Raw genomic sequence first — 14,078 nt, forward strand, 5'->3', positions numbered from 1 at the left:
TGGAATAACCCAGCCTGGGAAGCTCTTGGCCACATTTTCCTTCTTTTCTTTCTCAGCTCAAGCAGCGTCGGCCTCAGCCAAGTAGCACAAACGTTTTCTAGGGCCCAGGGAGGGAGAGGCTCTGGCTGGTATATTGCAAGTAGCTTGGATTCAGGCTCTGCCAAACACCCCAGTCTCTTGCAGGATCTGAGGTCTGCTGGTTGTGGGACTTTGCGCAAATTATTTAAACGTTGTGCGCCTCAGTTTCCTTATCTGTAAAATGGGATTAATAATCTCAGCCTGAAAGGATTATGTGGATTAAATCATGTACATAAGAAGGAGATAATGTAAAGTGACTGGCCTGGTGCCTGGCAAGCGGTTGGTGTTTAAAAAAAAAAAAAAAAGCTAAAAATATTAAAAGGAGGTGGGCTACTTCTGCTCATATATCCACCTGTCTATACAAATGCAGACGAAGTCGTGACTCCTCTAACAGTAGGCCAAGAGGAGGCTGGTCCTGCCGCCGTGCAGTCCTCCCTCGACCTTGGAGTGGAGGACCCCAGGTCCGCCGTCCCTGGGCACTTAACCCGGTCAGGCTCAAATTCGTCGCCCAGGAGTGGGGAAGCGGGGGACGGAGAGGGCCAGTCCCCCAAGAGTCCGGCTGAGGCAGGGCTCGGAGTGCCTCCCCCAAGCCTTTCCCTTTGGTTCCGAGTTCGGGTCTCCGCGGCCGTCTTCCCGGGGAGCTCGCGGGGCGAAGAGCCGAGCCCGGGGGCGGGGGCACGGCAGCGGGGCCTGAGGGACGCGCCGGGCGGCCGCGAGGACTTTGGGATCGCCTGCCCCACTTCCTACCTGCCCCTACCAGGAGCCGGAGGCAGCGGGCGCCCCAGAAGGCCCCGCAGGGCCGCCGCGCGGGGCCGGACGCGCTGGGGCCCACGGCGCTGGGAACGCGGGCCCGGAGTCGGGCCCGGGCGGCATGGGCGGCGGGCGGACGAGCCGGAGCCGGCGGTGGTGGCGGCGGCGGCGGCCGGGGAAGCGCGGAGGTGGCGCCGCGAGGGGGAGGGGCGCGGCGGCGGAGGAGGAGGAGCCCGGGCCGCCGCCGCCGCCGCCGCCGCCGCTGACAGCGGCCCGAGTAAACAAGCCGCGCCGCCGCGGCCCGGCCGCTGCCCCCGCCCGCGCCGGAGCTGGAGCCCAGGCCGAGCCCTGCCCTGGTCGCCGGCCGGGCCGAGGCCGCGCCGCCGCGCCTCCCCGCCTCCGCGCCGTGACGCTGCCGCCGGGCGCGGGGACCGCGCCGAGCCCAGGCCCCCGCCGCCGGGCTCTCCGCTCGGCCGAGGGGCGCCCGAGCCGCCGCGGCGGTCGCCTGGAAAAGTTTCCCCGCCCGGGCTCCCCAGGGTAAGCAGCGAGGGCGCGGGGCCCGGGGCCCGGGGAAGGCAAGCGCGCCTGGGAGCCGGGCCCGAGGGGAGCCGGCCGGGCCGGGCCGTGCGGATCTGCCCCAGGAGCGGGCTCCGCGGCCCGGGTGCCCGGGCCGGGGGGGGTCGGGGCACTGGCGCCGGTGCAGCCCCGACCCGGGTCCCCCGGGGCCCGGCTGCCCGCCGGCTTTCCGGAACTGGCCCCGGGGCCGGCCCCGAGGGTGGAGCTGCCGGGAGCAGACAGGGCGCTCCGCAGCCCACCTGAGCGCGCCGGGCCCGTCTCGGCCCCTCGGCCGTGGCTGGTACTTTTCCGCGTGGGGCCAGGGCGAGCCCTCTGACCTCAGGAAGCGCCTGCGGGGCCCCTGCTGGGGGCGGGATGGGGAGAAAATTCCGCAGGCGCCGGGTGCTCCAGCCTCCCCGCCGCCACCGGGGCTGCCGCCGGCTCGCCCACTCCGCGGCCGAGGAGGGCCTGCGTTCCGCCCGGGGAGGGGAGGAGCGGCCGGGGGCGAGGCGGGGGCTCCTTCGCTTGGGCCTCGCCCCCGCCCGCACACCTGTGCGGCCAGGACTCAGGTGCGGGATCCGCGGGCGCCGGCGGCCGGCGCAGGTAGGTCCCTGGGCTGCCTTCTGCCGCGGCCTGGCCGAGGCCCCTGTGCCCCCGCTGCGTGGCTGGACCAAGGGGCGGCCTGCTTGCCAGACAGGTCTGACGGCAGTCACTTGTCTGGTCAGAACCCGCTTTCCCATCATCCTCTACCCCCTGGCCCCTGGGGTGCAGACCCTCATCCACCGGAGAGTGTTGGGATTCCTATTCTGACTTGGGAAGTGCTAGGAGAACCCGGGTGATATGGCCTGGTGAGGGCGGGTGCTGAGCAGGTGTGGACACAGCATAGGAGATTAGCCAAGCCTGGCCTCTTCTCAAGCAGGGCAGCCCTCGTTTTACTATTTCCTATATTGGTCTTCTACGGAGCATTTGATTTTTAAAAAGGATTCTGTGGCTTTTTAAAAAGTTTGGAAGCCGCTGGTCCAGCAGTTTTTACCACCAAGGAAACTGAGGCCCAGGGAGAGGAAGTGACTTGTTAAGATCATCCAGCAAATAGTGGGCAGGGACTGGGAGCGATAAATTCACGGGAGCCTCCCAGGGCTGGTAACAGGACCCCGCGTGGTGTCTCTGCTAGAGGGAGAGACTGACTGGGTGTCCGAGTGGCCCTCCCGTGGCCTGCTCTGTGGCTGTGTCAGAGCCAGACCCCCAGTGTCTGGGAAACAGCAGTCGGTCCTGGGGTGAGGCGCAATTTGAGTGGCCCAGAGTGGCTCTCTGTGTCAGGAGGTTCTGGTGCTGGAGAAAAGGGCTTTGCCCAAGAACACAGCCAGGAAGAGCACCCACAGCTCTCTCTGGCCACAGCCTGGAACAGAGTCCCATGTGAAACAAGATCATGAGAAATACAGCAAGCCTCCAGGTTTGAGACAAACTGGGACTAGAGGGTGAGTCAGAGTCTGGGATGGGGGTGGGGAGAAACCCATTCATTCATTGTTTTCAGTTCTTACTCTTTTCGGGGATCCTCCCTTGTCCCACATGCTGTGGCAGAGCCGTCTGTGGGGGTCTCATTTTCTGGAAGCCATCCCCACCCCTCACCATGGCTGGGGTTGTTGGATAGAGGGAGGCTGGCCCTCTTTCTTTGGGGGGACTGTTCAGTTGCGCCTGAAGCCTGCTTTCTTTCCGAGTGCTGCAAGGTAATTAAATAGTTGGTTAATCACTTTTAACGCCAAACAGCTGCGGCTCCATCTACAGTGTGCTGGAATCTGGGCTAGACCCAGATGAACCCAGCCTCGATTTGGGGGCTCCAGCAGGACTCACAGCACTGTGGTTGGTGGTGGTGGGGGCAGGGGGGTGGTTGCATGACATCTGGACCCAAGAGGCAGCTGTTGTGGCAGCAAGAGAGAGGAGAGAGATGAGGCCCCGTTCCTATATGGCTCTGCCCCCAGGGTCCCACATCCTCTGTTAAATGAGGGACTTGGGGTGGGGGGGGGGCGGTCCTTCCATCCCCTAGGGCTGGGGCGCCTAGCTGCCCAGCCATTGATCAGGCCAACTTTCTGGAACCAACCACCCAAAGCACCATGGGGCTGTGGTTCCCAGGCCTGCCCTGGAAGTCCTGTGGAGTCTGCCCGCAGGGATGTGCAGGAGCTGTATTGTAGATGTCTCCTGCCATCAGCTGTCAGGTTATTTTGGTCCAAACTGAAAATACTCCAGGAATTGTGTGTGGAGTACCCCCAGCCTGCAGGGTGGGACTGCAGCAGTCAGGGAGGCCGGTTGTGTCTAAGGGCAGCTTCTGGAGAAGCAAGGAGTTCTCTGTGGTGAGCCTGCCTCTCTAGCTCCCCAGGGCCTACGTGAGCTGGGGTGCCTTCCTTTTGGTATCCGGCAGAGTGGCCTTGGCTATGGAAGTGCTAAGGGCATCCAGGGCCCTGCTGCTGCTCAGGGAGCTTGGCACTGATATGGGATACCCCCAGCAGCACTGCTGGGACCTCCCCTAGCTTCCCCCCCTTCCTCCAGGGCCTTGGCTTCTGGCTAGTCAGGGGCACTATGTGGGGACAGTTATGTGGTCCCGGGCAGAGAGAGGTCCCGCCGTCTGTTTGCTGAAGGAGGAAAAACAACACTCGGACTATTGATTCAGTCTCACCTTGGCGCTCCTGGCTCAGCAGCCAGTGTTTGCCCTGGCTGCCTGGGCTCGGATTACGCAAGGCTGGTGGGCGTGGAGCAAGCAAGGGGGCAGCTGGGGGCCTCCAGGCCCAGGCAGGGCAGGGCTTGGCGGCCCCAGCGTTCCCCAGGAAACTGTAAAAACGAGCCTGGGGCCCTGACTTTGCTGATAGCGGCCATCTCAGCCATAGAGGGAGGTGAAGCCTCTGTGATCTCCACACCCGCACCCCCTCAGGACATGGCCCCTAAAAGCACCATCCCATTTAGGGTCACCCATTTTCTTCCTAGGAGCTGTGGGGCTTTGCAAATAACTCCCTATGGCTGAATCTGCTTTGCTGAACTAGGAAACCCTAGTGAGTTGTATAGATGCCATTCATTTAAGAACCTTGAAAAGCCAACATCTTATTCCCATGTAAAATATACCTAGGTGATTTGGAGAATACAGTGACACAAAGAAGAAAATAACAATTACTTGTAATTCTCACCATCTTGAGAGAACCACTGTTAACATTTTTTAGCGTGTGTCCTTCCAGATTTTGTTTTAGTTTGTATAAATATACATGTATAAATAGTGTTTAAAAAATAAAATGGGATTATGTGTACATACTGCTTTATAATGCATCTTCTTTACCTTGATCATGGTGAATATTTATTCATTTCTTGTTTCTGATTTTGAGTGACTCAGGGCTTGATAGTCTTCATCCTGCTTCTTCTGTTACACTTTTTTTTTTTTTTTTTTTTTTTTGAGAGGGAGTATCGTTCTGTCGCACAGACTGGGAGTGCAGTGGCGCGATCTTGGCTCACTGCAACCTCCACCTCCTGGGCTCAAGCAATTCTTGTGCCTCAGCCTCCCAAGTCGCTGGCACTACAAGCACCCGCCACCACACTTGGCTCATGTTTGTATTTTTAGTAGAGACGAGGTTGCACCATGTTGGCCAGGCTGGCCTTGAACTCCTGACCTCAGGTGATCCACCCGCCTCAGCCTCCCAAAGTGCTGGATGACAGAAGTGAGCCACCATGCCTGGCCCTTCTGTTACACTTCTTATATTCTTGCATGGAGAAAGGATTGGGGGGGATTGTGAGGGCATCCATCTGTCCATCTATGTGGCTGGCCTTGGGGGCTAGATTTCTTCTGGGGAGGACTAATTTTTTTACCCTTCTCCCCCAGATCTCATTTCAGGCCCCAATTGAAACTTGGGGTGGGCAGGGCAGCTTTAGTGCGTAGCAGGGGAGGAACTGACCCTCTCCCCCCTTTTCCCCTCTTGTTCCTCTCAGGGTCGGCACTCTTCACCCTCCCGAGCCCTGCCCGTCTCGGCCCCATGCCCCCACCAGTCAGCCCCGGGCCACAGGCAGTGAGCAGGCACCTGGGAGCCGAGGCCCTGTGACCAGGCCAAGGAGACGGGCGCTCCAGGGTCCCAGCCACCTGTCCCCCCCATGGAGCTGAGGCCCTGGTTGCTATGGGTGGTAGCAGCAACAGGAACCTTGGTCCTGCTAGCAGCTGATGCTCATGGCCAGAAGGTCTTCACCAACACGTGGGCTGTGCACATCCCTGGAGGCCCAGCGGTGGCCAACAGTGTGGCACGGAAGCATGGGTTCCTCAACCTGGGCCAGGTAGGTGTTCCCCCACAGGACACTGCCAGGGGGTGGGACCAGAGAAGACAGGGATTCTGGGAGCAGGAGCTGTTGGCCTTGTTTGCTCAGGGGCATCTGGGTAGCCGGCATGTTCTGGGTGGCCATGAGCAAAGCACAGGTGGTTCAGGCAAGCAGCATATCCCAGTGAGAGTGAGTCCTCATGGTCCCCGCATTTTGCTGGGTCCCGGACAGGGAGCAGATGCCCCGCACCCCCGACCGTGGCGAGCCTCCCATGAAGCCGTTGTCCACCCCCGTCCCCCGCCTCCCTGGGGACTGACAGATGGAAAGCCCAGCTCAGTCTCCCTGCTCTATTGCAGATCTTCGGGGACTATTACCACTTCTGGCATCGAGGAGTGACGAAGCGGTCTCTGTCGCCTCACCGCCCGCGGCACAGCCGGCTGCAGAGGGAGCCTCAAGTGAGTGTGGCCCCAGCCCCCTCCTGCTGCCACCCCCCCCCTCCTGCTCTCAGGAGCCCCTCTCGCCTCCTGCTCCACCCACACCATCTCTCCCTCACTCCCCCACAGGTACAGTGGCTGGAACAGCAGGTGGCAAAGCGACGGACTAAACGGGACGTGTACCAGGAGCCCACAGACCCCAAGTTTCCTCAGCAGTGGTACCTGGTACGTGGCCTTCTTCGCTGCTGGGACCTCCTCCCCAGATGCACCATCCACCCACTATGAGCTCTTGGATGGAGGAGGCTGTCTTCGAGGCCTCCTCTGATTCGTTTCCTTTCCTCCTGCTGGGCAGTCTCTCCTTGGCCCATCCTAATAAGCAAGCCTGGGGGTGGCCCTCCCAGAGTCCTCTACATTCCCATGGAGTCCAGACAGCCAGTGGCGGCCTTTCAGGAGCAGGGATGGTACAGGAGGAGGTTTTAGGGGGGCAAAGGGATTCTTCAAGATGCTCCTAGCCTCAGAAAACCAATCATGTCTCATAAGTGATGGGGTGGGTGTCTCCACAGTCTGGTGTCACTCAGCGGGACCTGAATGTGAAGGCGGCCTGGGCGCAGGGCTACACAGGGCACGGCATTGTGGTCTCCATTCTGGACGATGGCATCGAGAAGAACCACCCGGACTTGGCAGGCAATTATGTGAGGAAGTGGGGGAGGGAGGCCATGATCCCTGCTGAGGTGTGTCTAGAGGCTGTCTTGTTCTATCAGTGAGGTTAGCCTTCTCCTGATGGTGGCCAAATCCTTCTTAGGATCCTGGGGCCAGTTTTGATGTCAATGACCAGGACCCTGACCCCCAGCCTCGGTACACACAGATGAATGACAACAGGTAAGAAGTGGCAGGCCCCGGTCTCTGCCTCCCTTCTCCTTTCTTCCACTAAGGAACAGGGCTGAGCCTGGGTGAGATGTGCCTTGCCTAAAAGGCTGAGGCTTTTCCCACAGTCCTGGCCCCCCTGGGGCTCTGAGGGAGGGCTCGGTCAGAGTGGAGATGGCCACAGGCCCAGTGGAGTGTGGGAGACAGGGGCTGGGTGCTCAGGGGATGATGGGTGTCGGATGTGCGGATCCCTCGTGCTCCTCAGGCCACATCTGCCGGGCCCTGTTCACCCCATTTGTCCTACTCATGCTACGTGCTTGGCCCTGGCAGGCATGGCACACGGTGTGCGGGGGAAGTGGCTGCGGTGGCCAACAACGGTGTCTGTGGTGTAGGTGTGGCCTACAACGCCCGCATTGGAGGTGAGTGTGGGCCTGGGCCACCCTGTCTTCAGGAGGGCCCTTCAGTGGAATTTTTCCCGCCCGCTTCCCATCTGGCCAATGCCTGCCACTTTCCCACTGTGGATCCTTTGATCACGTGGCTGTTCCATGGAGGGTTCCCAAAGGGTCAAAGACTGAAAGAGCTGGACCCCTGTGGAGTGAGGGTTTCCTAGCAGGAGTCTCCTGAAATCCTCATGACCCATTGTGAGTCCTCACGTGGCAGATCCTTGATCACCAGGCTCTTTTGGGAACCAGAGACTCTTTCTAGTCCTGAATGTGTGGTTGGGGGCAGGAGGTGTTCTCTTTTTCCTTCTCTGGGTCTTGTCTTTGAAAGGCAGAGGCAAACAGGTAGTTGGGGGTTCAGGGTTTCTCAGCATCAGCCTCCACCCTTCCCTTACTCATCCCCTGGGGTGCAGGGCTGGGTGTGCTCCTTGGGGTGGGGGCCCTGACAGCTGGACCCATGCAGCATCCCTCTTCGTGCCCCCCCTTCACGGCCAGGGGTGCGCATGCTGGATGGCGAGGTGACAGATGCAGTGGAGGCACGCTCGCTGGGCCTGAACCCCAACCACATCCACATCTACAGTGCCAGCTGGGGCCCCGAGGATGACGGCAAGACAGTGGATGGGCCAGCCCGCCTCGCCGAGGAGGCCTTCTTCCGTGGGGTTAGCCAGGTGAGGTGGGGATCTGGCCAGCCCCTGGGGGCAGGTTGGGTGCTGTCTTCCGTACCTATCTTGTGTTTTTTGGTTTGTTTTATTTATTCTCATGTTTAACTTTACACAAAGCATGTTTATTGAAACATTAAGGGACAGAAGAAGAGTAGAGTGCATATACCACTTGGGCTTGCCTAATTAAAAAACACATTTTTTTTAGAAATGAGGTCTTGCTATGTTACCCAGGCTGGTCTCAAACTCCTGGCCTCAAGCGATCCTCCCGCCTTGGCCTCTTGGTCTGATTTTTTGTGTGCCTAGATAGACATATTTGGATACATACTTGATCCACCAGGGATCTCACAGGGGACAGGAGGTTCCCAGAGAATGAGGCTCCAGCCTTCCCAGTTTTCCAGCAGTGTCCTCCTGCCAGCCCTCCCTCAAGTCCCAGTCTTGAATGACCCCAGCCCACTCTGTCCACAGGGCCGAGGGGGGCTGGGCTCCATCTTTGTCTGGGCCTCGGGGAACGGGGGCCGGGAACATGACAGCTGCAACTGCGACGGCTACACCAACAGTATCTACACGCTGTCCATCAGCAGCGCCACGCAGTTTGGCAACGTGCCGTGGTACAGCGAGGCCTGCTCGTCCACGCTGGCCACGACCTACAGCAGTGGCAACCAGAATGAGAAGCAGATCGTGAGTCTTACCTGGGGGTGGGGGCTGGGGAGATGGGGCTGCTGGCTGGCTCTGTCCAGCACCCTCTTTTGGAGGCTATCTGCCTCCACCCCCATGTGGCTGGGTGATAGTGGCTCAGGCATCATGGAACATGAACTCTGGGGCTCTGTAGGTTCTTGGAGGCCATGGAGCCATCTCTGAAGCCTTTGAAAAGCCTAGACTCTCTCTAAAAACATACATTGTTTTTATTCATCTCTACCCTCTAGTTGAACCCCCTTATTCCTTTGGAAAATGAGGCCCAGGAGGGGCTCGTCATTAGCATGTCCACAGCAAGTTAGCAAGGCAGCAGCTGGGACCCGGGGTTCTTGGCCCTGGCTCCCCATACCATCTGTGGTGCCCAGGACCTGTATGCAGAGGGAGGGTAGGCAGGTGGCTCCTCTAGCCCCCTCCACCCATCACAGGCCCCAATATGATTCTCTTCCTGGCAGGTGACAACTGACTTGCGGCAGAAGTGCACGGAGTCTCACACGGGCACCTCAGCCTCTGCCCCCTTAGCAGCCGGCATCATTGCTCTCACCCTGGAGGCCAAGTAAGTGGGTGGGGGCCAGGGGCAACCCTGTCCCTACCAGCACTCTCTGTAGGGCAGCCCTTAGGGCAGCTGGAGAGCTGCTCCCAAAAAAGACTGATCCCCAGCCTCTCCCTTCCTTCTTTGCAGTAAGAACCTCACATGGCGGGACATGCAACACCTGGTGGTACAGACCTCGAAGCCAGCCCACCTCAACGCCAACGACTGGGCCACCAATGGTGTGGGCCGGAAAGGTGAGGGCAGGCTGGCCCGGCAGGCTGGATGTGGAGTTAGGTAGAAGGCACTCTGTGCCTGACAGCTGACCCTACCTTCCCTGTCCCCACAGTGAGCCACTCATATGGCTACGGGCTTTTGGACGCAGGCGCCATGGTGGCCCTGGCCCAGAATTGGACCACAGTGGCCCCCCAGCGGAAGTGCATCATCGACATCCTCACCGAGCCCAAGTGAGGGCTGGACCCAGGCTGGGAGGGGGCCAGTGGGACCTGAGAGTCGCAGGGGGTGCCCGCTGGTCCCTCTGGGCCAGGCTGACCATCATGGTGCTCTCCTGCACAGAGACATCGGGAAACGGCTCGAGGTGCGGAAGACCGTGACCGCGTGCCTGGGCGAGCCCAACCACATCACTCGGCTGGAGCACGCTCAGGCGCGGCTCACCCTGTCCTATAATCGCCGTGGCGACCTGGCCATCCACCTGGTCAGCCCCATGGGCACCCGCTCCACCCTGCTGGCAGCCAGGTGCTTGCTCTGTCCCTGCCCGCCCTGCCCAGCGCCACCTCCTCTCACAGCCCGCGTGCTTGCCTTTGCTCGCTCACACGGCCCAGGGGGCACTGAGTGCTACTCAGTGGGGCACTCTTGGCATTTTGGGAGGGACAATTTTGTCCTGTGGGACTGTCCCATGTTGCAGGAATCCCTGGCTTGCAACCATTTAATGTCAGTAGTGTGCCCCACCTTGTGCGGTGCCTGTGTACCTTTCTAGAATCCCCCAGTTGAGCATGTCTGGCTCACTGAGAAACAGCCAAGCCAGCAGGCACTTCTGGCCCCATGGGGTTGGTCTGCGTGGGGGAAGGGTGTGTGGCCCATGTGCTGTGGGTTAGATATCCCTGGCTTGGGGTCCCGCAGAGGCCTCAGGGCTGTGTGCACTCCCCTCCCCAGGCCACATGACTACTCCGCAGATGGGTTTAATGACTGGGCCTTCATGACAACTCATTCCTGGGATGAGGATCCCTCTGGCGAGTGGGTCCTAGAGATTGAAAACACCAGCGAAGCCAACAACTATGGTACTGGGGGCACTTGAGGGGTAGGGGTACGAGGTGGAGGGCTGGCAGGATCTCGAGCACTGGGTGTGGTGCCAGCACTGTCCAACTCTTGCCTCCTCCCCGCTCTGGAACAGGGACGCTGACCAAGTTCACCCTCGTACTCTATGGCACCGCCCCTGAGGGGCTGCCCGTACCTCCAGAAAGCAGTGGCTGCAAGACCCTCACGTCCAGTCAGGCCTGTGTGGGTCAGTAGTGGGTGCTGTTGGGCTTTGGGGGCCTGAGTCTGGGGGTAAGGCGGGTGCCTGTCCTGAAGCCCAGCTCTAACAGAAAAAAGTCTCAAGAGACCTGGGGCCCCTGGGGCTCTTGGGATGACCACAGTCCTGGGGCTGGAGGATCCTGGGGATGTGGTGACTTGGCTTGGGGCTGCTGTGGTCCTGGGGCTACAGTCTGTTTAGCTGACACACACTTGCCCTCTCTCCCATGCCGGCAGTGTGCGAGGAAGGCTTCTCCCTGCACCAGAAGAGCTGTGTCCAGCACTGCCCTCCAGGCTTCGCCCCCCAAGTCCTCGATACGCACTATAGCACCGAGAATGACGTGGAGACCATCCGGGCCAGCGTCTGCGCCCCCTGCCACGCCTCATGTGCCACATGCCAGGGGCCGGCCCTGACAGACTGCCTCAGCTGCCCCAGCCACGCCTCCTTGGACCCTGTGGAGCAGACTTGCTCCCGGCAAAGCCAGAGCAGCCGAGAGTCCCCGCCACAGCAGCAGCCACCCCGGCTGCCCCCGGAGGTGGAGGCGGGGCAACGGCTGCGGGCAGGGCTGCTGCCCTCACACCTGCCTGAGGTGGTGGCCGGCCTCAGCTGCGCCTTCATCGTGCTGGTCTTCGTCACTGTCTTCCTGGTCCTGCAGCTGCGCTCTGGCTTTAGTTTCCGGGGGGTGAAGGTGTACACCATGGACCGTGGCCTCATCTCCTACAAGGGGCTGCCCCCTGAAGCCTGGCAGGAGGAGTGCCCGTCCGACTCTGAAGAGGACGAGGGCCGGGGCGAGAGGACCGCCTTTATCAAAGACCAGAGCGCCCTCTGATGAGCCCACTGCCCACCCCCTCAAGCCAATCCCCTCCTTGGGCACTTTTTAATTCACCAAAGTATTTTTTTATCTTGGGACTGGGTTTGGACCCCAGCTGGGAGGCAAGAGGGGTGGAGACTGCTTCCCATCCTACCCTCGGGCCCACCTGGCCACCTGAGGTGGGCCCAGGACCAGCTGGGGCGTGGGGAGGGCCGTACCCCACCCTCAGCACCCCTTCCATGTGGAGAAAGGAGTGAAACCTTTAGGGCAGCTTGCCCCGGCCCCGGCCCCGGCCCCAGCCAGAGTTCCTGCGGAGTGAAGAGGGGCAGCCCTTGCTTGTTGGGATTCCTGACCCAGGCCGCAGCTCTTGCCCTTCCCTGTCCCTCTAAAGCAATAATGGTCCCATCCAGGCAGTTGGGGGCTGGCCTAGGAGATATCTGAGGGAGGAGGCCACCTCTCCAAGGGCTTCTGCACCCTCCACCCTGTCCCCCAGCTCTGGTGAGTCTTGGCGGCAGCAGCCATCATAGGAAGGGACCAAGGCAAGGCAGGTGCCTCCAGGTGTGCACGTGGCATGTGGCCTGTGGCCTGTGTCCCATGACCCACCCCTGTGCTCCGTGCCTCCACCACCACTGGCCACCAGGCTGGCGCAGCCAAGGCTGAAGCTCTGGCTGAACCCTGTGCTGGTGTCCTGACCACCCTCCCCTCTCTTGCACCCGCCTCTCCCGTCAGGGCCCAAGTCCCTGTTTTCTGAGCCCGGGCTGCCTGGGCTGTTGGCACTCACAGACCTGGAGCCCCTGGGTGGGTGGTGGGGAGGGGCGGTGGCCCAGCCGGCCTCTCTGGCCTCCCACCCGATGCTGCTTTCCCCTGTGGGGATCTCAGGGGCTGTTTGAGGATATATTTTCACTTTGTGATTATTTCACTTTAGATGCTGATGATTTGTTTTTGTATTTTTAATGGGGGTAGCAGCTGGACTACCCACCTTCTCACACCCACCGTCCGCCCTGCTCCTCCCTGGCTGCCCTGGCCCTGAGGTGTGGGGGCTGCAGCATGTTGCTGAGGAGTGAGGAATAGTTGAGCCCCAAGTCCTGAAGAGGCGGGCCAGCCAGGCGGGCTCAAGGAAAGGGGGTCCCAGTGGGAGGGGCAGGCTGACATCTGTGTTTCAAGTGGGGCTCGCCATGCCGGGGGCTCATAGGTCACTGGCTCTCCAAGTGCCAGAGGTGGGCAGGTGGTGGCACTGAGCCCCCCCAACACTGTGCCCTGGTGGAGAAAGCACTGACCTGTCATGCCCCCCTCAAACCTCCTCTTCTGACGTGCCTTTTGCACCCCTCCCATTAGGACAATCAGTCCCCTCCCATCTGGGAGTCCCCTTTTCTTTTCTACCCTAGCCATTCCTGGTACCCAGCCATCTGCCCAGGGGTGCCCCCTCCTCTCCCATCCCCCTGCCCTCGTGGCCAGCCCGGCTGGTTTTGTAAGATACTGGGTTGGTGCACAGTGATTTTTTTCTTGTAATTTAAACAGGCCCAGCATTGCTGGTTCTATTTAATGGACATGAGATAATGTTAGAGGTTTTAAAGTGATTAAACGTGCAGACTATGCAAACCAGGCCCAGTCTCCAGTGTGGTACCGTTGCTCCTGCATCGCAGCTGAGGATAGGGGGCCAGTTAGGCCTACACAGTGGCCTGCCTGCCTGCCTGGATGTGGGCCCAAGTCAGAAGGCCAAAGTCCTCCAAGGGGCGGGAGGATGCGCCAGCCCCTAGTGGAGCTCCCTGGGGTGGGGCTGGTGACCCCTGGGCCTCAGGAGCTGAGCACTTCACTCCCAAAGTCCTGGTTTCCAGCAGTGTGAAGAACTGGGCCTATTGTGTCTTCCTGGGCTGAAGTGACCTGGTCACCACAGGCTATAGGGCTGAGGCCTAAGGTGGAGGGAGGCCTGACTGAATCAAGATGACTTGTTATGGGGAGCCTGAGTCCCAGATGGAAAACTCCACGCCTGTCCGCTCCCCAACCCCTGCCCCTTGATTTCCCCAGGTCTCCCTTGGGACAGGAAGCCCCTGCCTGGGGGTAGGAGGATGGGGACAAAACCACTAGGATCTGTACCCGAGAAGCAGTCTCTGTTCGGGATATTTACTTGGAAATTTTATTCAAATGGAAGCTGGCGCCTGAGCCTCTCCTTAGGGAATTCCGTGAGGTGGGGAGGGCTGGGACCAGGGTTCCCTCTTTCTCTTCTGCGGCGGCCCTGGCCTGGTGCTAGGACTGCGCGCCTCCCCTCAGTACCCGCGGACACCCTGGGCTTCCTGGGCCCAGCATCTGCCTGGGGCCTCGCCCTGGGCTCCCCCTCCTGACCCCCACCTTGCGCCCCTTCCCGGTGTTCCCGGGGCGCTGCCGGGCCCTGGGGGCTGCGGGGCGCAGGCGGCTCTCGGCTGGGCCATTCTTTCCCGGCCCCCTCCTCCCTTCCGTTT

General features: G+C 60.6%; 1 protein-coding gene across 3 annotated transcripts; it reads left to right on the forward strand.

Annotated features, from left to right (window-relative positions):
• Window positions 1-250: 250 nt before the first annotated feature.
• On the forward strand, window positions 251-13,225 carry FURIN (furin, paired basic amino acid cleaving enzyme). 3 transcript variants are annotated; one of them, XM_057299866.2, is made up of 16 exons: window positions 251-566; window positions 5,344-5,679; window positions 6,018-6,116; window positions 6,225-6,320; window positions 6,659-6,787; window positions 6,898-6,974; window positions 7,290-7,378; window positions 7,895-8,067; window positions 8,527-8,739; window positions 9,207-9,307; window positions 9,434-9,537; window positions 9,630-9,747; window positions 9,857-10,036; window positions 10,454-10,578; window positions 10,692-10,802; window positions 11,048-13,225. In XM_057299866.2, the coding sequence occupies exons 2-16, from the start codon at window positions 5,503-5,505 to the stop codon at window positions 11,638-11,640; spliced, it is 2,385 nt and encodes a 794-aa protein (XP_057155849.1). In that variant the 5' UTR covers window positions 251-566; window positions 5,344-5,502; the 3' UTR covers window positions 11,641-13,225. The 3 variants fall into 3 exon arrangements, with proteins under 3 accessions (XP_057155849.1, XP_034795321.1, XP_034795322.1); XM_034939430.3 differs by lacking the exon at window positions 251-566 and adding an exon at window positions 1,207-1,365; XM_034939431.3 differs by lacking the exon at window positions 251-566 and adding an exon at window positions 1,672-1,986.
• Window positions 13,226-14,078: the final 853 nt, after the last annotated feature.

The sequence above is a fragment of the Pan paniscus genome, chromosome 16, assembly GCF_029289425.2.
Source record: "Pan paniscus chromosome 16, NHGRI_mPanPan1-v2.0_pri, whole genome shotgun sequence".
Taxonomy (NCBI): domain Eukaryota; kingdom Metazoa; phylum Chordata; class Mammalia; order Primates; family Hominidae; genus Pan; species Pan paniscus.

Coding starts and splice junctions, on each gene's coding strand:
- FURIN (XM_057299866.2), top strand. CDS start 5,503: ATGGAGCTGAGGCCCTGGTTGCTATGGGTGGTAGCAGCAACAGGAACC. Junction 6,788..6,897: donor CGGACTTGGCAGGCAATTAT/GTGAGGAAGTGG, acceptor AATCCTTCTTAG/GATCCTGGGGCCAGTTTTGA. Junction 7,379..7,894: donor CTACAACGCCCGCATTGGAG/GTGAGTGTGGGC, acceptor CTTCACGGCCAG/GGGTGCGCATGCTGGATGGC.